The 23,364-nt window shown below is 36.7% G+C and overlaps 1 protein-coding gene across 2 annotated transcripts in view; it reads right to left on the bottom strand.

Annotated features, from left to right (window-relative positions):
- Nucleotides 1-2,256: 2,256 nt before the first annotated feature.
- Nucleotides 2,257-23,364, bottom strand: part of phka1a (phosphorylase kinase, alpha 1a (muscle)) — a 77,588-nt gene continuing 56,480 nt past the window's right edge. For both annotated transcript variants that reach the window (XM_039753963.1, XM_039753964.1), the window contains exons 22-32: nt 20,488-20,644; nt 19,138-19,217; nt 16,698-16,776; nt 16,131-16,260; nt 14,012-14,113; nt 13,311-13,426; nt 12,736-12,786; nt 9,354-9,524; nt 7,253-7,306; nt 3,086-3,286; nt 2,257-2,792 (exon numbers count right to left, since the gene is read on the bottom strand). In XM_039753963.1, the coding sequence (XP_039609897.1) occupies nt 2,619-2,792; nt 3,086-3,286; nt 7,253-7,306; nt 9,354-9,524; nt 12,736-12,786; nt 13,311-13,426; nt 14,012-14,113; nt 16,131-16,260; nt 16,698-16,776; nt 19,138-19,217; nt 20,488-20,644 (1,315 nt within the window). In that variant the 3' untranslated portion in view covers nt 2,257-2,618. The remainder of the gene's footprint in view (nt 2,793-3,085; nt 3,287-7,252; nt 7,307-9,353; nt 9,525-12,735; nt 12,787-13,310; nt 13,427-14,011; nt 14,114-16,130; nt 16,261-16,697; nt 16,777-19,137; nt 19,218-20,487; nt 20,645-23,364) is intronic.

Genomic DNA, 23,364 nt, shown 5'->3' with positions numbered 1-23,364 from the left:
CTGTTCATCTGAGGGCTAGAAGTGGAGAGGGTGAGCAGCATTAAATAATTGGGTGTCTACATCAGTGAGGACCTCACTTGGACACTTAACACCACACAGCTGGTCGAGAGGGCTCAACAGCGGCTGTGCTTTGAGGAGGCTGAGGAAGTTTGGTATGTCGACTAAGATCCTCGGCAACGTTTACAGCTACATTGTTGAGGGCATCTTGACCAGCTGCATCACCGTGTGGTAAGGCAACACTACTGCTATGGATCACAAATGCCTGTAGCAGAGTGGTAAAGACTGCTGAGAAGATCACCAGGACTTCACTGCCCTCTCTGCAGAGCATCTACAACTGCAGAGTCTGCAAGAGAACTGCCTCGATCCTCAGGGACCCCCATCCACCACCAACAGGAACTGCTCACACTTCTACCCTCAGGCAGGAGGTATAGATGTATGAAATGCAGGACTTCCAGACTACAGAACTCTTGCTTTCCCAAGGCCATTAGAATCCTAAATACTTGACTGGAGTTTATAACCATGGTTCATCTCATTCTATTTACCTCACTCAACTGTTTTTTGACTTGTCCATCACACACCTACCTGCACAATTAAACCAGAATAGAAGTATAAAGTGTAATACTTTATGCTGCCTCTGTTACTTATTATCTATCTGCTACTTATTATTTATGTTTATCTTTATACATTGGTTTTGTCATTTAGTGTGGACAGCAAAGAAATTTCATTGTACAGGGAAGCATGTTTCCTTACTGTGCACATAAACATTGAACTTGAAAGGAGAAGCAACCAAACAAACCTATGAGAACTGGAGCAGTTTGGTCTAGAAGAAGAAGTTGCCAGTTCAGACCTGTGTAAATCTCATTCAGAATTATACAAAGTACTTTGTTGCATTTATTGCCTCAAAAAAGTGTGCTACTTAGTATAAGTTTAGGGGTTCCTATAACTCTGCGGCGGGCTAGAGCCCTGCCCAGGGTTTGTTCCCTGCCTTGCGCCCTGTGTTGGCTGAGATTGGCTCCAGCAGACCCCCATGATCCTGTAGTTAGGATATAGTGGGTTGGATGATGGATCCTACAACGTTGTCTGTGCCATTTTCATTTGTTTAATTTTTTTTTAATATAACATGTTAAGTAGCGACTCAAAAGAAAAGAATCTGCTCTCTGTGGAATAAACAATGGATGCCAGTTATTTTTGCCAGTTTTAACTTGTTTCACAGAAAATTGTAATTCTTTCTTAAATAGGAGAACAGTCCCAATGCTACTGGTGGAATTTTTACATGTTTACAGGGTCATTATTTTCACATGCACAGTGAAATTATTACTTATTACATTGCCACTCCCTAGTGCCGTGATTAATGAGTACCTTGAAACTTTGATCTTCCTTACCTGGAAAAATCTCAGAAAACATTTGTCATAAGCCAGCACCTGCCAATACTATACCAAGTGTGATGAGAAGCACTATAGGTCTCAACTTATGAAGTGCTCGGAGAAAGTCACAATACAACGGCTATTCACATACAATGCTTTTGAGCAGAGGTACTCTCATTTTTCTTAAGTAAACTATTGTAATGTATAGTAAACAAAATTAGATTCTACACTGAAACATTTTCTAGATAGACAGTGACAAGGAAACAGAAATAAATGTACTCAAGTCAGACCATTCAGTGTTCAAGTCTCAATAAGCCATTATACAGTCCTGCTTCTATACCAGAATACTAAACTATAAAGGGGTCCTCCCAACACCCAAGGAAAAACATTGTGAGTAGATAAAGACAATAAGGAATTTCTTTCCTGTTGATGGATCAGCATATTCTTTAAAATATCTGTCCCTTTTATAAAAGACATGCATTTTTGGATAGTTGACGTGCTACCCACAATCAGGTTGAGAAATGTAAGAACTGAGTACAGCTCTATGCCTGGAGGAATGAGGTTCAGGAAATCTGAGGTATGAGGAGGGACCTTAAGAAACCACTGTGATCAGATAGTAATATTCTATTAATGCTGTGGCATGTAATAAAATTATACAGTTATAATGAAAGCGTTAACCTGAAAATTGCTCCAGGGGTGCTGCACAATGGCAGACCCTGCACTCTGACCCCCAAGGTCATGTAAAGAGACCATTTTTCTTTGCGGATTAATAAAGTGTGTGTAATATATATATATATATATATATATATATATATTATATATTATACGTACACATACACACATGAATAATATCGAAGAATAATACAGAAAGAAACAAAAATATAAATTAGGGTAGAGGGATTGAAGCAGCATTTAATAACTTACAGTATTGTTAAGGATACAAATGACCCCGATATTAACATTGCCAGACGATAAGACAGTTAACAGCCACTCTTGGTTATATAGCACGATTTTCACATTTTACAATTTGTCAGTGGTAGCAAGCAACCAGTCTAACTCAATGTAAGACCTTTGATGCTGATGTTTATTTCAAAACTAATTTTACCCATCCCTATCCTTATTTTGTGCAAAGTCGGCAAAAACAGACTGACTGTAAAATTTTCCTATTTCAATTTCTAAAAATGTGCAAACATATTCTACTTATTACTTTAATATTATAAAAACCAACATGGTAGTTTTCCTTATATTTTGATTTTACTGTACTGCACAGCCCCCACTGGGTAAAAAGTCTTGCACATATGTAGCAACGGCTTTTGAAAGATATGTCATGCTGCCAAAACGTCCACTGGGTGCACTGTCATAGAGCAGCTTACAGATACCCGTTGCAGGGTCTCTTTCCAAAATTTGTTCACTAGCTCCAAGGTCTTTCTGAGAAGAAAAAAAACAAACTTTATTGCTTAAATGCATGGCTTAATATGACAAAACCTAAAGCAGTCTAATCATTGGTAATGATGGACATTTAGGAGTAGCACTTATTTGAAAGTTAAGAATGTTTGTTTGATAATCATGAAGCTATGAAAACTGCCATCAGCATTTACAATGAACAGTTTTCAATTAACTTTTTTTGCAATAGCATGTACAATGTAATAAAATTAATTAAATGGTAGTATTAAATTAACAAAAATCAACACAAACAACACTAATACTGCGTTATCACTTACCTGATCTTGATAAAACAGGTCATTGGCTAGATGAACAATCTTCTCTACATGAACAATTCCTCCAATGCTTGGTACATCAATGTCAGCCAGCATGGTGAGCACAAGGATGGCCTCAACAAGAAGCTGCCGATACTCTGGCTGTGGAACTCTGTTTAGAACAGACTCTACATGAACCGAGAACTTTATTTCTCCTGGAGTCATCTGTATAGGAAATTAAACAAGCACAGAAAGATGTATGTTGATAAGATATTCCATAACTCTGTAATAGCCAGAATTGACTCTACTCCGTTGGGCCCCTGAGCAAGGCCCTTAACCTGTAATTGCTTCGTCCTGGGTATGAAGTTAATCTGCATCCAGCCCTGCAAGTAGGCCCTCCAACCTGCAGGGAAAAATGTGTGGGTTGGTGGCAGAATTGGCACTCTAGCCACCATAAAAAACCTTACACTGGTTCCATTCCATTTGAACTACTGTAGTGTGGTGCTGAGGTGTCACCCATTGCATGGCTGCATTCGGGTCTTAATCTGGGATCCTGAGTTGATTTGCATTGTGGTGGGTGCAGCAATGTGCTCTATCAGCATGTGCTCCTAACCTCTCTAACATCTCTCTCCCACTCTCTGTGATAGCCAGTGTGATGTTTTACACTATGGTGTGTTGGGCTACTAGAATCACTTGAAGAAAGGGCCACCAAATCAACAAGTTGAAATAAAAAGGCAGACTAATGAGACACCCTCTGGACCGGCTAGAGGTAGCAGTGGAAGAATGGATGAAGACAAAACTAATGGCTATTATAAACAATGCTGCATGTCTTCTCTCTGATACACAAGTACTGAGGACTCCTAGCCAACATCAAGAATTGTTTACTGGGGGCTTCTTTGTACTTATGGAAATACACCTTTATATTGCTTCACTGGGACTGCACTTTTATCTTTAGCCAATTCAGAGCTTTTCTTTATTTTGTAATTTCTGTGTACATTTGAGGAAGACTGTTGTTAAATTTTTTTTTCATTTTCTCTAAAAAGCTAAATTTACCACTTAGGGCCAAATAAAGTAATATCTGTTTATGAAATATTTCATCATATGCCTCAATCGTACACAATACAGGTTTCCAACCTTAAATTTACAAAGAAAACTTTGCACTTAAATATGGCTTATGTTAGATCCCGTTGCGTACACATTTTTTGAACACTAATTTGTCTTGGTATGGTTTAGAGACCTTCAGCATAAGTGAGCAATTTTTTACAAATTTGAGGTAGAGATAATCTTCTAGAGGCAAGAGATGGGCATGCTATACATACGTGAAACCTGTAACAAACATGTAAAGCTTTGTTTATTCATATCGACATACAGTTACTGACACAGCTTATAAACAGTAGACCGGTGTTGGGGAACTTTACTTTTAAAAGAAACTTTGTTACGTCACTCATTACTTACAACAAAAAGTAATTAAATGTATTACACAGTTATAAAATGTAATCCACTACAGTTTGTTGTATTTGTGTTACTTGTTCAGTTCTTCACACAATAGAAGAAGGTTACACTGGCTAGCATTTGTAATTAAATTCTAAGCCCACAAATGAACCTTCAAAAAACTGACCAGAAAAAGCAGCCAAATCTGATAATTTCCTCGTGTTTTATAATTACGTTTAGTCCGTCATGAGCTGTGAAGTAAATAACATCCATCATCTTTATACACTCCCAATGTGAGCCGCCACTATGAACACTGTGCCACCACCCCACTGCTTTAGACTGTTTCCATATAATCATCTAAAGCAAATAGCTGGATGAAAACTAAACCGACATTAATAGGCTTCTGATGGTGGAGTTCATACATCTTTTTTTAAATATCCAATTATATATATATATTCATTTAAAGAGCTTCTGTAAAAGGCCAAACTTTCCCCCTGGGGACAAATCAAGTTCTTGTCTGTCTGTCTATCTATGCAATTGAGCCCTGCCAAGGACTGGTGTACCATCCACCATTTCTGCTTCTTGCTGTACACTTGGTGGTGCTGTGACCCTAAACAGAGCACATTATATTTACCCCTCAGCACATGCAGGATTAAATGTATAACTTTTATTCAATACTTTTCAATTGACTGCATACTACAGATGTGGTTAAATTCTTCCTAACTAGCAGGAGTACTTTTGTGCACGATATTGCCAACCCCATCAGGGTCAAAAAAAATAAAAATGCAATACTTCTGCAAAATGAAGCAGTATTGTTATTTGGAGTGTTGGCTATAAGCTTCTGTAGTAGTGCAGTAACAAGTGTGTTTTTTTTTTAAACTGCAACACTCATATTTTTACTTTAATTAGTCATGTATTGTGTTAGGGTACTCATTACTTTAAAAAGTAATCTGACTAAGTAATGTGTATGTTTTCCCTGTTATCCCCAGAACACTGCTGCAGGCACTGCAGTGAAAGCCATTACAAATAAACCTAAAATGGATATGGACATAAAAATTACTAGAAGCATGTATATAAAACTAACATCATGTTAAAAAAGGAAAAATTGAGACATGCCAAATTAACATTACATCTGAAAACATCTTATGAATGACCTCTTCAGAAAAAAAAAAATGCTTAAATTACAAAACACCATATAAAATATTCTGAGTGAAAATGCAGCCTGCGTCACAAACTGAATATTAAAGAAACAGAAGAAGAATGGAAACACTGTTATACTGTGAAAGGAAATATCAAACTAAACAATGAAGAATAGGAATCAATGGACCATTCATACAGTTATACTATATTATTATTATATAACTTGATCCTTAATGTCTAAGCACCCATCCAGCACAATTTTAAAAATACATCATCTATCTTCTTATTTCATTTACTGATTAACTCCTCTGCTATTACTTTAACTCAACCTGTGATCAAGTGGTGTGATAACCTAATGCTCCTGAATGGCTTCTAGTTATCCAGGCACACTATTCTAGCAGTCTCCATCATATTATGTTTTTGAAACTCCCCTTCCATGAAGGGCCTGCCACGCTAGACAGTTTTAATGTGTCAATATATAACTTGCCTTCAGTGCATATTCTTGAACTGAAGGGTATCTGGGGAAAAACATTTTAGTCAGCTTTGAACTTCATTGCATGTTTGGCTGCCTTGCTAACGGACAGTAATCTGAATGCTTACTTGACACAACAGCCGTTATTGCTCCTTCAAAACTCCAACTTGCAAAGCTATTGGACAAAGTGTTACATATCCTATATTGGTAAAATATTATTTTAGGGTTCATTCTTGATTATAACTATGGTATTCAGTTTCTTCCCTTTTTTCTGCACTCATTTTCATAACACATTTCAGATGGAGAGCAAGCACGGGGTCACTCACAGATGCAAAACCAATGGCTAAGATATAATACAACATACAGTATATTCTATTCTAGCATGACTACCATGTGAGGATACAGACAGAAGCAAAGTGCAGGTGGCCAAATTAGGGTGACCGGACACCTGATCAGCACAAATATATGCGCTTGTTGAAAATCCTATTCCAAAACCATGGCCATTGATATGGAGTCCAATCCCATCAACTACCCCCCAAAACACCTTTTATGGCTATAACGACCTTGACTCTTCTTTCATCTTCTTTGCACAAGACTTTGGAGTGTGTCTGTGAGAATTTTCGCCAACTCAGCCTAAACGGTGCTTGCGAGGTCAGGTTGAATGAAAAGACCTGGCTTACAACCGATGTTTCAATTCATCTCAAAAGGTATTCATCGGGGTTGAGGCCAGGACATTGAGCCAACCACTCGAGTTCCTCCATGTCATTATGAACTTGCCTTTGTCCCTCAGGCACAGCATTGCTGGAACAGAAAACAGGCCTTCCCAAAGTGTTGCCACAAAGTGGGAATTGCACTATTGTATAAAGTATCTTTGCATGCTGTATTAACAGTACCTTTCACTGGAACCAAGGGGGCCGAGCCCAAACCCACCATTACTCTTTCCCCACTAAACTTTATAGTAGGCACTATGCAGTGCAATAAAAGGCTGCACAGAGTTCACATTCACCGGAAGAGTTTGGCATGTACTACATATATGAAGTCATTCAGCAAGCTTGAAGAACAATACAAAGATGCATAAGATTGGCTATTAAAACAAGTGAAGTGGTCAACTTTTAATGAACTTTCAACAATGACATTTTGTAACTTACCTCTCTAGTAGTAGAAGATGGTAACACAAAACCTTCAATGGAAAGCCCATGGCACTAGGAAAAAAAACATTTAATATCTGTAAATAATTCTTTACACAAACATGTATACAAACACACATACACATACATTCTTGTAAACAGCAAGACTCAGTCTCTTGCACTCCACCTCAGTCATTTTTAACCATCATTTTGCTTTGAGGGCTCTGTCTTGGATTAGGCACAATTTTCTTTATCAGTTAGAGGAATAAGTCTAAGAACTAATTTAAATGCCACATCAGAATGAGATTTGGCTGTTTTGCTCATACAAAATGATGTGTAGGTAAAAATGTAGAAATCTCAGACTATTTGCGCATTCATGCACTTAAACTTTGTAACAGGAACAGTCAATTTCATTTGATTCACTCAGGAGGAGATGAAGTGCCAAATTTGGCAATGGAAGGACATGTCTTGAAAATAAAATAAGGTCTGGCTAGCCTTTGGCAACATTGACAGAAGAATATGCTGCCACTGTTGAGCAAATCATTATGCAGAATAACAAAGTGTGTTGCTGCATGAGATAGCAGACCCACAGGGATGAGTTTATGGGTTGCTTAAAACCATTCTTCATGAACAGTTAAACATAGGCAAGATCTGTACTTATTGGGGGCCCAGAATGTTGACTCCTTCTAGAGTTCCAAAAGGGGAATTTACAACTAATGAATTAAGATTGCAAGAAATTTAGGTAGGATTCCATAACTGGAGATGAGACTGGATACATTACTATGATCCAGTGTCCAAACAACAATATGATGAAAGCATAGTGATTCTCCAAGGTCTAAGCCAGCGCCAGGAAGATAAAGTACACTGTGTTTTAGAATGTTTATGTTGTAGAAAATACTGAACACCAGCTTCAAAAGGCCTTCCTAAGCATTATGTATTACGCCGATTTGCTTTGGTGCTTGTGGTATCCTATCAGGGAAAAGCAGTGGAGAAAAACTGTCAACTACCACTCTTCTGTTAATAAAAACATTCCCAACTCAGGTAACATTGCTAGTACTTATTTGTGGACACCTTAATATTTCTGGGATTCATATTCACACAGGACTTGAAATGGAAGACCAATATTGATTCCATTATAAACAAGGCACAGCAGTTTAAGTACTTCCATGATGTTGTGGGAGCTCAATCAACCAAAACAGCTGCAAATTCAGTTCTACATAACAATTATTGAGTCCGTTCTCAGCTAATTTATCATTGTGTGGTTTGGATCAGCAACTAATATGACAAGAACAGGCTACAAAAAATAGTCTAGTCTGCCAAAAAGACCATTGGCATTAGCCTTCCAACCTTACAGGACCTGTACTTTTCTGTAGGCATGAAATGAGAAAGGAAAAATCATCATTCACAGCTTATATCTAGGCCACAATCAATTTGATTTTCTCATACTTGCCAGGCGTTATAGATTAAACTACGCCAGAATGAGCAGGTATATTCTTTCCACAGGCCATTAAGCTAATAAATGGTAATTCATCTGTCCCTGTCCAGACTGTGCCACATAAAAATGCCCATATCTTGCCATAGTGTTACATATAGCTAATGCTTAACTCAGTATTCATTTTGTATTTCCTAAACTGCCTTGTACTATGTGGGCATATGCTTACACTCCTAGTTTTGTATTTTTCATCACATGTATACTTAAATTGTGTTTGTCAAGGAACTATGCACAGAGAGACAAAAAAAAAAAGTTAAAAGGTGACAAATTCCTTGTATGCATGCATGGAAAATAAATGTGATTCATTCTCATGTGGTCATCACCTATTCCCCAATCCGAAAGTTTGACTTCTACAGGATGAAATATGCCAGTGATGAAGTGAGCTATAAAAGAGGTGTTCCACTGCAAAAATATGCCTTATGTTGAAAAATAAAATGTTTGCTTTTACTAGCATTATTCTTAATAGTGCAGGCTCAAAATTTTGATCATACTCTTGTATGTAATTTTCCTATATGTAACACTTCAAAATTATATTAAGCTTCATTTTCAAGTATTTGACCCGTTTTGAAGGCTGTTCACACTGGTTTTGTTGCATTCTCAATATTTGGCATTGAATTATTATTAACATACCTTTTGTAAGATTTTCCAAACTTTTTGGTAAAAACCCACAGGCACTCTGTTAAGAGCACCATCCAACCTTCGTCTTCGGAGCCACTGCCCCTGTCGACTGTCAGAAGTAGCTTCAGGTCTCAGTGGGCTACTCGAAACTACATCTCCAGGGGAAGATGCTGGTGGTGCAGACTGTAAAGTAAGGAGGAATGGAGAGAAAAAAAAAATAATAAAATAAAATGCAAAATCAACTGCAACATGCATATGACACAAAGGTTATGAAGTTAACCTGCTCTTAATTCTCTTTGTTTAATTTAAGTTGGGGAGCAATTTAAAATCTTTCAGGCTTAAAAAGTTGTACATTAGTTTGCTTCTCTTTATGTTGTGGAATTGAAACACTTATACATACAGTTATGTTATTACATGGATACTGCATTTAGCAGTTCATTACCCACTTGCTCTCAGAACTTAAGCGGAGTGGTGGCTCTGAGGTTAAGGATCTGTGCTGGTATCCAGAAGGTTGCCGGTTCGAATCCCCGTGACTGCCAAAAGAGATCCTACTCTGTTGGGCCCTTGAGCAATGCCCTTAACCTGTAATTGCTCCAGGGGCTGACCCTGCGCTTATACCCAAGGGGTATGTGAAAACTAACAAATTGCTAATATGAGGCAAAATAAAGAATAAATAAAGAAATCAATTGCACTTGGCCTCAACAAGGGAACAAAATTGCTCATGTTGATTTCAAAGTGTTCTGGAGGGAATGGCACAGATCACCAACAATACTTGTAAAGATATCCTTGTAGCATTCTAAACATGGTTTTGCTTGTATAAAAGTACCTCATGCATTCAATCAAAACACATCCTTCCCTATTAGAAAGCCACCAATCAAAACGCATGGTTAGCCGATTTGAATTTTCATCATATCCACAAATTAGCCAATAGCAGGAATTAACAGGAACTGAGATTAATTGGACAAAGCAATGCTATTCCTGTTCTCCAGAATCTAATGTTTGTGTTCCAAGGCCTACTGAAACCATGCCGACCCACTTTTTGCTGAAACTAGTAGAACCTGATTAGACACTCAGCTTCCTTACTTCATGTTAAGGATATATGAGGAGATGAGGATTTTGATAGGCCTCTCTTAGAGCTGGTGGTGTGCTGGGCTGCAAGTAAACTAACTTGTCTAATACTATTGAGTAAACTGTACCAACCTCTCTCAGCTCTTTTCATCAACATTATGTTTATGCTCTCAGGTTTATGTTTGTCTCGACGTTTTTCAGGCCCATCTTATGAGCTGTTGTTCCTTATGTAGTCAGTCTGACATAGCCAATAACAACTACCATACTACCCTTAAAGCCATTTAAATGTTTAGGCTTGTCAATACTTACCTAGAAATTAAAATAGTTCAGGACGCTGGGCAATATTATTATATTACTAGTATAGCTAAGTAGATGCATATCAAAAGGTAGATGGTAACAAAATAAACAAACCACTAATGTAGGAATCAAAATAAAAGCAAGTCATGTGAATATGAAACTAGCCATTCAGTACTTGTAAGTTTAATCAGTTGTTTTGTTTTTTTTAATTACATGCATGTCATGTAGCAAAATAGGCTTTTATTGATACATGCCTGAATACATTTACAGTGAAGAGTCCAAGGCAATCACACTAATACTCCTCTATTAAAAAATTAAATGCAGTTGTGCATTTATTAAATGTCACTGGTAAAACATACAGTGCATCCGGAAAGTATTCACAGCGTATCACTTTTTCCACATTTTGTAATGTTACAGCCTTATTCCTAAATGGATTAAATTCATTTTTTTCCTCAGAATTCTACACACAACACCACAAAATGACGTGAAAAAGTTTACTTGAGTTTTTGCAAATTTATTAAGAATAAAAAAAACTGAGAAGTCACATGTACATAAGTATTCACTGCCTTTGCTCAATATTTTGTTGATGCACCTTTGGCAGCAATTACAGCCTCAAGTCATTTTGAATATGATGCCACAAGCTTGGTACACCTATCCTTGGCCAGTTTCACCCATTCCTCTTTGCAACACCTCTCAAGCTCCATCAGGTTGGATGGGAAGCGTCGGTGCACAGCCATTTTAAGATCTCTCCAGAGATGTTCAATCGGATTCAAGTCTGGGCTCTGGCTGGGCCACTCAAGGACATTCACAGAGTTGTCTTGAAGACACTCCTTTGATATCTTGGCTGTGTGCTTAGGATCGACGTCCTGCTGAAAGATGAACCATCGTCCCAGTCTGAGGTCAAGAGTGCTCTGGCGCAGGTTTTCATCTAAAGTGTCCCTGTACATTGCTGCAGTCATCTTTCCCTTTATCCTGACTAGTCTCCCAGTTCCTGCCACTGAAAAACATCCCCACAGCATGATGCTGCCACCACCATGCTTCACTGTAGGGATGTTATTGGCCTGGTGATGAGCGGTGCCTGGTTTCCTCCAAACGTGATGCCTAGCATTCACATCAAAGAGTTCAATCTTTTTCTCATCAGACCAGAGAATTTTGTTTCTCATGGTCTGAGAGTCCTTCAGGTGCCTTTTGGCAAACTCCAGGCAGGCTGCCATGTGCCTTTTACTAAGGAGTGGCTTCCATCTGGCCACTCTACCATACAAGCCTGATTGGTGGATTGCTGCAGAGATGGTTGTCCTTCTGGAAGGTTCTCCTCTCTCCACAGAAGACCTCTGGAGCTCTGACAGAGTGACCATCAGGTTCTTGGTCACCTCCCTGACTAAGTCCCTTCTCCCCTGATCGCTCAGTTAAGATGGCCAGCCAGCTCTAGGAAGAGTCCTGGTGGTTTCGAACTTCTTCCACTTACGGATGATGGAGGCCACTGTGCTCATTGGGACCTTCAAAGCAGCAGAAATTTTTCTGTAACCTTCCCCAGATTTGTGCCTCGAGACAATCCTGTCTCGGAGGTCTACAGACAATTCCTTTGACTTCATGCTTGGTTTGTGCTCTGACATGAACTGTCAACTGTGGGACCTTCTATAGACAGGTGTGTGCCTTTCCAAATCAGGTCCAATCAACTGAATTTACCACAGGTGGACTCCAATTAAACTGCAGAAACATCTTAAGAATGGTCAGGGGAAACCGGATGCACCTGAGCTTAATTTGATGGCAAAGGCTGTGAATACTTATGTACATGTGCTTTCTCAATTTTTTTATTTTTAATAAATTTGCAAAAATCTTAAGTAAACTTTTTTCACGTTGTCATTATGGGGTGTTGTGTGTAGAATTCTGAGGAAAAAAATGAATTGAATCCATTTTGGAATAAGGCTGTAACATAACAAAATGTGGAAAAAGTGATGTGCTGTGAATACTTTCCGGATGCACTGTAGTAAGCCCTGATCATTTTGTAAATATTACTAACAAAACTTACCACTGTTGAAGAGTCGGCAAAATCACCATCAATGGATTGAAAAAGTGAGGACTAAGTATAGAAAAGAAAAACGCATCAGTTTGTGAACATAGCTCCTAGCAATCTTAATCTGTTCTACCCATATCTATGCCATGAGCAAAAGATTACTAAAAAGACTGAACAGTTGGATACTCCTAATAATCTGATATACTTTTAGGCATTGTAAAGTATCTCAAAATCACAAAATCATTCACTTTGCACAATGATACATAATTTAACTCTTTAACAGGTATTTAAATATATAACATAGTCTATGGTATTTATACCCAACACCTTCTAGTTTATCTTGAAGAGGAGTTTAAAACTACTTTTTACTAATTTTCTGACTCTCTAAAATTGTGCTGACAATACACTATGTTGTGAGGTTTTTTTAACAGTTCAAAGCAGTGTATCTAATTTCATTTTTAAATTCATTAAGTAAACAAGTTATCACTCAGTAGCTGAGATACTGGCTTTTTACAAAATTATTTAGAGTGCACCTTAATGGATTTTAATTATACATCACCAATAAGTGAAAAACAAAAAGAATGAATTACTTGCTTCATATCCATTTTGAGTTTGCTGATGCCAGCTCTCTCACTCTTTGTTGCGCCAACATTTCCCACCTCTCTAATTGATATAGCTGGACTTACGGCAGAATCAGTGTAGCGCACTGTTATAAAACAAACACAAAGATAAACAAGAGTATTCAACGGTTTATACTGAAACAGTACTTCTATCATTTAAACTACATACAAAAGAAATCTAACAGGCTAATGAAGTGTTTATCAAAATGATTCATACACTCCAATGCTGAATAACCACCATTAATTTATATAGCACATTTTATATAAATGTTGTAGCTTTATTGGAAATTAAATAAAATATAATTACAAAGAAACTAAAATAAATGGAATACAAAAACGATAAAAATATATACACAGAATTACATAATAAAGTCACTGTAAATAAGTAATAGAGAAGGTAGGGTACTTAAGCATGGATTCAATCGCTAATAACTCACTTTAATTGCTATTTACTTAAGTACAATACCTGGCCATCTGACCAAAACAAAAACTCCTGCTGGTGAGACCACTAAGGGTTCCAGGGTGAGGGAAAAAAGACTACAGAGTCCCCACTGGGCACTTTATTACTCTCTAACATATAAATGTGTCAAGAAGAACAATTTCTTTACAGACGTGCATTTATAGCGTTCTATTATGGTGTTCATTAATAATAATAATAAAAAAATACCAACCACTTTTTTCCACTCCAAACTCCTTCCCACTGAGGATATGATGGAGAAGATTCTTTAGATCTGATGGGCTCAAATTCATTAAACTCTCAGTGGCTTCCTCACCTGAAAAATACGTGAAATATAAAAAAAAATACATAAATAGTATTTTGGAAACCATATGATTTACAGGATTTTAAGACAGCAATCGATCTATAATTATTTAAAAGTCAGGTCTCTCTTTTTTTTTAATTCCTTTAATTTTTTAATTGTTTAAATGTTATAAATTACATCATTATAAATTAATTACAAGTCTTACTCAAATCATGCTTGGCATGTCCTACCTATCTACCTAGGGAGCATGCTAAATCACTGATACACACTGAAGATTAGCAAAAATTCAGTGTGCTGAATACATCAATAATAAACGTCAAATCATAAAAACAAGTTTAGGACAGATTTAGTATGATGTTTATAAGTGAGCAATATGTAACTAAACCACCAGCAGTCTCATATATATATATATATATATATATATGGCCTCAACATATATGTGTGTGTGTAAAATGCTAAGGGTTGTTTGTCTATCAAGCAAGAACTCACACATCAATGGGCCTTAGACTATGGTATCAGACAAGAGCTTATCCTGTTACACGAGAATTGTGACTTATGAATTGCTCAGGCAGGCTACCTCAGCCACAAAATTGATCTTTGAGTCTTCCTCATGGCAAGTGGCAGTGTGGGTACATGGCATAGCTCACGAAAACAGCAGCAGTGTGGGCACAAAATAGTGATGAGGGCATGCAGCATTCCTGACAGTGAAAAATTTTTTTTAAATAAATAAATAAAAATGGTGAGCTCTGCCGACAGTGAAGCACATTGCACAGGCCAAATGTCAATCATACACCAAGTGCAACAGGAACTCATATACGGAAAAAATAATTTGATTTTCAGGCTTCCTGTACCATAATTTGGTGCTTTGGGTCCTTCACTTGGCAAGTGGAGGCACAGCCAAAAGAAAGGCTATATGAGAATGTGGCACGTCTGTCAAGAAAAAAGCTGTAGCAACAATGGATGGCAATGAAGGACATTGCAGCAATCTTCGTGGAGTAACCTGAGGTTATGTGTTTTGTGAGAGCCATTTCTTTGAGGATCTGAGGTCAGAATGTTACTAGTATATTTTACTACAATACACTGCTTATTACACAGTGACGACCTTATTGGTTGCTACTCCAAGCAGGACTGTTAGATGGATATTGATTATACAGCATCACAAACCACCTGATAAATAACAAGAGTTATTCTAATAGAGTGTAAGTGTGGTATATTAACAAAACATGTGAATTAGTAAGGCAGGTGGCCCAAGAAAAGCATTCATAATTTGAGTCTTGACTCGAGCACGGACATTGTGGTTAAGTTGAGCTGAGGGAGTTGTGTGTAATGAACGATTTTAAGTTGAATTATACCATGACTCAACCAACTAATGGTGTTTAACGGTAGCCTGATTCTGTTGTTACAGGAAATTCTGTCTTAACAGTTCACCAATCCATGTGTTGTCTCCCGTCACACTCCCCACCCCTCTCAGACCACTATAAACTATAAACATAATAAAAACATAGCTTGATTTGAACTAGTAGTGTGTTGATGGGATTCAGCAAACTGCATAACTTTAACAGTAGTTTTGAAATTTAGGCAGTTCCATTAATCACCATCTTCTTGAAGAACTCTGAAGTTAAAATTGTGTCCAATTTTTAAAGTTTTAATATTAATTCTCTCAACTAATTTGACATGGAGACCTGGCTAATTAATGAAATCTAGTTTAACACTTTCCAACAGGTTGATAAATTTAATTTTCAACAGATCAATGCAAACAATTCCAATGTATGTGAATTGTTGAGAGACAGCTAAAGAGAACTGCAATGTAATGCAATGTAAGTAGACTTAAAAGAACTTTCCATAGGTAAGAATATGCCGATATTAGTTCATCTTGTTGTTAAGGATTAAAAGGAATGAACTTTCATGAAAATGCCACGCAAAGAACCACGAAGAAGTACCTTCACTAATAATGGTGATAATTTGCCAGTTTCAAAAAGACAAAATGAAACACATCACTATTCCTGAATAGTTATTAACCCATTCTTACCAGAACAATTGAGAGAGTGGGCAAGCTCAGTTGCCATCACCTGAATGATTAAGCCAATCCTAAGACGGAACATTTCAGAAAAAAGTGCAGGTTGTGTTCTGATGTACATGGCTAAGTAGACCATGATTTCCTGTATATAAAAAAGCAAGAGCAAAACACATTAAATAAGGATTAAACTCAAAAAAGTAAGTCTTATGTTAGTAAAAAGAAATGTTTGAATGGAATCACTCCTCTAAACTGTGCACAGCAAAAAACACAATTTATATTTATGTTCTGGCCTACCTAGTGCCAAAATAATCTAAATAAATTAACTGTTAGCAGTTATGTGGCACAGTGAACAAGCCAAACCCCTAAGTTACCTATAATTGTCTGAATAAAACTGACACAAAGCATTATAGGAAAACTATGATCGAATAAAAAAAAAAAATAGTTTATCCTACTAGGAACTCTGATAAACACTAATTAAAGCTCAATATAATATAACCAAATACTAAAAAGGAAGCAAAAAGTTCATCAAATGTGAAAGAAAAAAATATCAGAAAGTGTACTTCAATAAATTATACTGACCTGGGTTAGAACAATTATGTTAATATCGTGACCACTGGCTTCATCAATTAATTTAGCAAGCTCATCAGGGGGCAAGGGCCTAAAGAAATTAAAAATTTTCATTGCTTTCACCATACATTAATGAGATACTGAAAAAGCTATAAGGCAGTCTTTGGTAAATGAAGTTTGAATCCTAAATAAAAGTTTATCAGAAACTTAAAATAAGCACAGAGTTGAGTAGGTTATAGTGCCAAAAATGATTGCTAACAGAACAGAAAGCACAAATAGTAAACTTAATTAATGTTAATTAATGAAACTGACCTTAACTGTATACTAGTTATTTTATACCAGGTAAACTATTGCTTACTATACTTTTATTTTCATAATATTTTTGTTACATAAACATACATACATGACTTACATGTATGCAGCAGATATTAGTATCATGTACATCTATTTGTACTTTCGGTTCTATTACTATTCCTTTCTGACACTATAATATACTTCTGACTTAAAATCAACTGTATAAAGCTGCAAATATTCAATAAGTTTATAATTTTTATTGCATAAAATCTGTCCATCAATAACTGATACAGTTTATGCTAAACTGTGTTGTGTTACTGAAATGCTAGATCACTAGGAAGGATTCACTGCAAATGCAGGCTGAATGAGGGGAAAAAAAAAAAACACAAAATAAAGTATATTCCTTGATTATATTTTTGCATACAGATGGTGAAATTACATTTTTAAAGCAAAACTGAAGCAGCTATTTCGACACAATTACCACTAGATGGTGCACATAAGTTATCACTATATGGCTGTTTGTACTGTACATTCAAATACTACTAGTATGGCACTCTAGGGTTTAACACCATAGCTAATACACGATAGGAAATACTACCCCTTGTTGTCTCAAAGACAGTTGTCTTTGAAACACACACCAACATGGAACCAAAGAGCATAATCTATTACTGCATAACCAATGATAAAACAGTTCTTTCAAATTGATATAATATGAAAACATTGCTTCTTTAGAGAGTGTTGCACAGCTACCTTATGAACAGAAGCCTTCCCCGGATCAGAAAACAGGTTAGACAAGCAGTGCTGTGGTGTAGTATAGCTTAGGACTTCAGTATAAACTCATCTGTCATTGCCTCTGAATGCCCGGGAAATTCAACCATTTGTTTAATCTTTCAGTGCTTCAAATGTAGTGGCAAAATATTAAACGTCTCAATTTAAAAAACATATGCTGCAATGTAAATGTGCTGAAACACTTTCAAGTCCTCTTTTTTGCACTGGAGTATGAAAGGTTCAGTTGGTTCTACACGGTACCGGATATAACTGGAGCACTGGCAGGGCAAGCATCTTCAACATGGTCAAATAATGAGTTAATAGTGAATTCTGAACCATCAAGACTATACTTTATACTTCAAACCATATCCACTTCATAGTCACACAACCAATAGGGTTTCCACACAATACAGACAAGTAATACTTTTCCCTGTTGTGCTTTTGCTCCCAGCAACAATACTGAATGGCTAAACTGGTAATTTTTGAGTGAGCTCCTCATAAACCTTATTTGAAACTGCAATTTCCATTTAATCTTTATGCATGCTTCAAGTTGGCAGTTTTGTTTCTCTTTTAGGCATTATTCTGCTCTTCCTTCTCTAATGAATGTTCATCACCAGTGGCAAATATCAGCATATCTATATTATAAAGAGATGTCACAAAGAAGCCGTCTTTTAATACTACTGATAAAATTTTATTTAATAAATGCAACACTCAAACATAACGGCTTTGTCAGGTAAAAAATATTTTCATAAACTTATTAGGGAATGGCACATACAAGTAAATATTGGAATTAATACAAATTTATGTAGTGTTTAAACAAACACTTCACAGAGAACTAGCTTTAAAAATAATGTTCTTGGGAAGCCTACAACTTTAGTACAGCACTGTCCAAGAACCAAATACAGTTTTAGAAAATAAAGTATGGAAACTCCTGAAAAAACCCTTAGATTTTTAGTAAAGTAACGATGCTAAAAAATAACCTGTGGCTGTTATGTTAATGTAAATAGAAAAATGTAAGCGTGAAACAATGGCTACAACATACTGTAATCTCAGTCCAGTTACTTAGGCAATTTTTATTGAATCTTCCTTCCTTAAGAAAGATTTCCACATAAACAGAGGTAGCACTCCATAAGTGCAAGACCTCCAAGGTCTTGAATGTTACAGCTTTGGATAGGCTTTGACAAAGATCTAAAAGAAGTGGCAGAAAAAAGGTTAACATGCCATCATGCCGCAGGTTGAATATAAATCAGTCATAATGCGTGTCAAATAAGTTGAAGAAGAACCCAGTTATAAATGACATTTCAGTAATAGGAAAATATGCAACCTGTAGGCAGAAGATGTAAACTTGACCTTGAATTAATTTATGCTGTCAACAGTAATATTTACTCACGCTACAATAGTTTTTTCTCGAGGTTCAGGCGGGAGTCCAACAGTTAAATGCTTTTGGTGAGACAACAAATCTGAGCAGGCCTGGAAAAGAATACAGAAAAATAAAATCTGAAAATGTCCATGCATGACAAATATAATACATAAAAGTATGAGAGTGTAAAAGCAAATGTGAGGTGAACAAATCCACACAAATGAAAATCTGAACTGAACCTAATCTGCATGTATAAAGAGTATAAGAGAAAAGCTTACTACCAGATGAAAATCTGTGTACACATTGAGGGAAAATACAAACTCCACATAAACTGTGACAGGGCTGTGATTCTAGCTCAGTTTCCTGGAGCTGTGAGGCAGCAGTAATACCAAACATAGAAAAGTTACTTTATTAAACATGCGTTTGAGGAATTTTGGATGACTGTTAATACAGATGGTCAAAATTCTCTAAAATTCTTGCAAAGTGATAATAAATGTTTATTTCATAACTTGATGCTACTTTTATTACTAAACCTAAAGGAGCGGTTTGTATATAATAAAAGTCTGAGACAAAGACACGTCTGAAATTCTAACTTGACACACACACATTCCTAAAATTGTCCTACAACGATTTTCAACCTAGAGATAATATCAGTGGAGTCAGTGTGTTCTAAGACCGCAGCTTTGTTATGGATACAAGTTTAACAAAGACATGTCAACTGGAACAAAGCAGGGAAAGGAAAGGAACAGAACAATACAGAAGCCAGAGAGAACCAGTCTGTAGCTGTGTCAAAGATTCTGTTTGATTTGCACATGAATTACAGCTCCCTGTAGTACTTAAAGCTTTCTTTAAAATGTGTTCTTGTGATACATAATAGGTTCACTTTGGAAGAACCTGGCAGTAAATTCTGTGAGTAGTGCACTAACATTTTCCTCACTGCTTCTTCCATGCAAATCTTCAGTACAACCCATAGCTATGACACACTTCTTTCTACACTCAGTCCTTCACTTGTTTTATTAATCCTTTAACATGTACATTCACAATAATAATATCTATCCAATTAGCTGTGTAAGTTGTTTCCTGCTTGCATGGTTCACAGTTTTGTGATAAAGACGAAATTGCCTATTTATAATCAGTCTGCTCTTTCCTGGTGATTTTATACTGTTTCAAGGTTGGTCTATTAATCATTTTGCATCCTGCAATGATTTATTACATTATGAGAAACAACCAATAATGTCATAACACTATTTGTTTCATACTGGTCTTTTTTCCTCTAAATTGCACTTGCCATGTACTCCCTGAGTAGGATATGTCAAGGGCATTATGAGTTGTTCCTCAACTTTAATTCTGCATTAACAAAAAACTAGAATTTGGTATTACCTCATCAAGTGCCTCTACTTTCTTCTTCAGCATGCCTGAAATCATGCGAATGAGCCCCCACTGACGCACGGCACCCGCTTTATTATAAAGTTCCATCAGAAGATCTCTAACACTTGTGCCAGGATGACCATAGAGCTCAGTGTCCCAATCAGCTCCTCTGAAGAAAAGAAAAGTAGATCAACTGTATTCCTGAAAGAATTAAATTATCTGCTGGCAGCTGGGATTCAGAAAGTGCATCAAATGTGAAAGTTGGCATAAACTGTAAAATATTCCTTTATGATGAACACAGGATTGTGTATAACTGACAAAATATTGTTTTTGTAGCTACTTAGAGAAAACTTTTACTAGATACTTAAGAAAAACTGTTCAGTTACAAGTATTACTATTGCTCCATTGATTTCAACGAAAAGACACTGCTCTTAGCATTAGAATTATCACAATTAATGTAATGTATATTTATACCAATTGTTCAGGATGCTTACTTATTTCATATTTATGTTAACTACTCAGAATCTATACTAATAAAAGGCAAAGCCCTCACTCACTCACTGACTCATCACTAATTCTCCAACTTCCCGTGTGGGTGGAAGGCTGAAATTTGGCAGGTTGATTCCTTACAGCTTCCTTACAAAAGTTGGACAGGTTTTATATCGAAATTCTACGCATAATGGTCATAACATGGAAGCAGTTTTTCTCCATTTACTGTAATGGAGATGAGCTTCAACGCCGTGGGGGCGGAGTTTCGGGTGACATCATCACGCCTCCCACGTAATCACGCAGTACATAGAAAACCAGGAAGACCTCAAAAAAGCGCTCAAGAAAACATGCATTATATAATTGAGAAGGCAGCAAAACAATAAGAAGCGAGTTCTGCTACTTCGGAAACAAAGCACGATGTAAACCTACACTTTAAATTAAGTTCATAGACAGGCTGCCGCTGGCGTTTGTAATTTAGTGCCTGCCCATATAAGGCCATCCGTCAGCGGCAATCCAATAGCAAACTGCCACGGGTAAATATTCACGGGTGAAGGACTGTGCTTATGGAGAGGAAGATGAGATGGTCAGGGTGGTGTTTGACACAAACTCAGCGAAACTGCCAGAGAAAGTTTTAAGTGCCAGGACTAAGGTAACATTAAATAAAGCTATGGACATAGCACGAGATGGCACCAGCACAGCTGGGAACCTTCGATGCATGTACACCGAGCGGCTCACGTGAACGGACGCAGTGCACAGATAAAAGGCAACAGTTCCAAAGAGCGCTGAACAAAAACCGAATTACACAATTGAAAAGGCATCAAAAAATATGAAGCGTCTGATAAGCATATTCATAAATGCAGCTACTGTGGAAACAAAGCACACGGTGGAAAAAGTCAATGTCCCGCTAAAGGAAGACAGCGTAAAAAAAACCCGTGCATGCAGTTTGTCACATCACAGATAAAAAGGAAGACGAGCTGTTTATTGATGCAGTAAGGAACTAATCGATGAATGAAACCTCTTATCTTTACAACGATTGACAAACACGGAATGTAACTTGAACACATCCTACAAATACGAGCCTGATTGAAAGAAATAATGATAATCAAATCCTTGATGACAGCAACATTCAATAACACTCACAAAACAATTACTGTATATTGACAATCATGTTACGTTATTTTTAAAATGTTCCCTTTTCTTTTTCATAACTTCTACTTCTCCACTGCGATACACGGGTATATATATAAATGTATATCTATAGCCCGATCTACAATACATACTTTAGCATAGACAAGCGGTGGCGCAATTGTAGAGTCTTCGCCTCTAACGCCGACATTCAAGGTTCGATTCCCGAGAGGGGATGTACTGACTATGTACGCGCTACCCGATTCATTTTACCTTCCCATCTCCTTGGTTTGGGACGTATGAAAAAATATTAGGTTAACGCAGAATCATGTTACGTTATTTTTAAAATTTTCCCTTTCTTAGCACAAGCACAGTTGAGAAGCTTCGATGCATGTACTCCATAACGCGTTAAAAATAACGCATTTAATCACACTTTCAATTCCAAGCAAACGGAACTTTTGTCAATGCATGATTTCCTGGTACATCCATTACACTGATGCACACATCACAGCTACAAAAATGTTACAGTCGGAATAAAGCGCGTTCCTACGACTGATCATTTCGACTTCCCGAGCGAAGCCTTGATAAAAGCATGGTTTTGTGCACACTGAAAAGCAAGCAAAATTAGATGCATTACAGAAAGCGGACTTTGTGGCTCTTACTGGGGATCATTGGACTTCCGTGACCGTCAGTAATTCTGATTACATCAAATTACAAAATGTTCAATGATCACACTGTTTTAGCCTAATGTACAAAATAATTTTGGCTAATGTTACTCAGAGTTTAAAGAGTAAGCTGGTCAAATTACCTTTTATGTTTCTGACTTATTTTTAAGAAGAAAACTGCACTTTATGGTGAAAATTTGGTTATTATTATTTAAAGACAATACTATTCTGAAAATGTACTTAAAGTACTTAAACTACCACTTTATTTTTAAGTCTGCCCAATTTTAACCAGGGATGATATTTTTGTTTCTGTTTTGAATTCAAATGCAGTTTAAAAGCTTTTTTTTCAGAAATTAAAACAGCTTCAGTTTACAATATTCATGTCCATGTCTATTATTTGATTCTGTCGCCCACTAAAACCGTTTTAAATAAATAAAAAAAAAAACATTTGCGATTTGGGGCAAATTTACGTGTGCGATTACATACGATTAATCAAGATTAATTCTTACACAGCCTCTAATTAATTGGATTAATTTTTTTAATCGAGTCCCACCTAATATATCTATGTAGATTTGTATATATATGTGTATATACAGTATATATGTAGATA

This window comes from Polypterus senegalus, chromosome 5, assembly GCF_016835505.1.
Source record: "Polypterus senegalus isolate Bchr_013 chromosome 5, ASM1683550v1, whole genome shotgun sequence".
NCBI classification, from domain to species: Eukaryota; Metazoa; Chordata; class Cladistia; order Polypteriformes; family Polypteridae; genus Polypterus; species Polypterus senegalus.
This window is presented reverse-complemented; position numbering and strand designations above follow the sequence as displayed.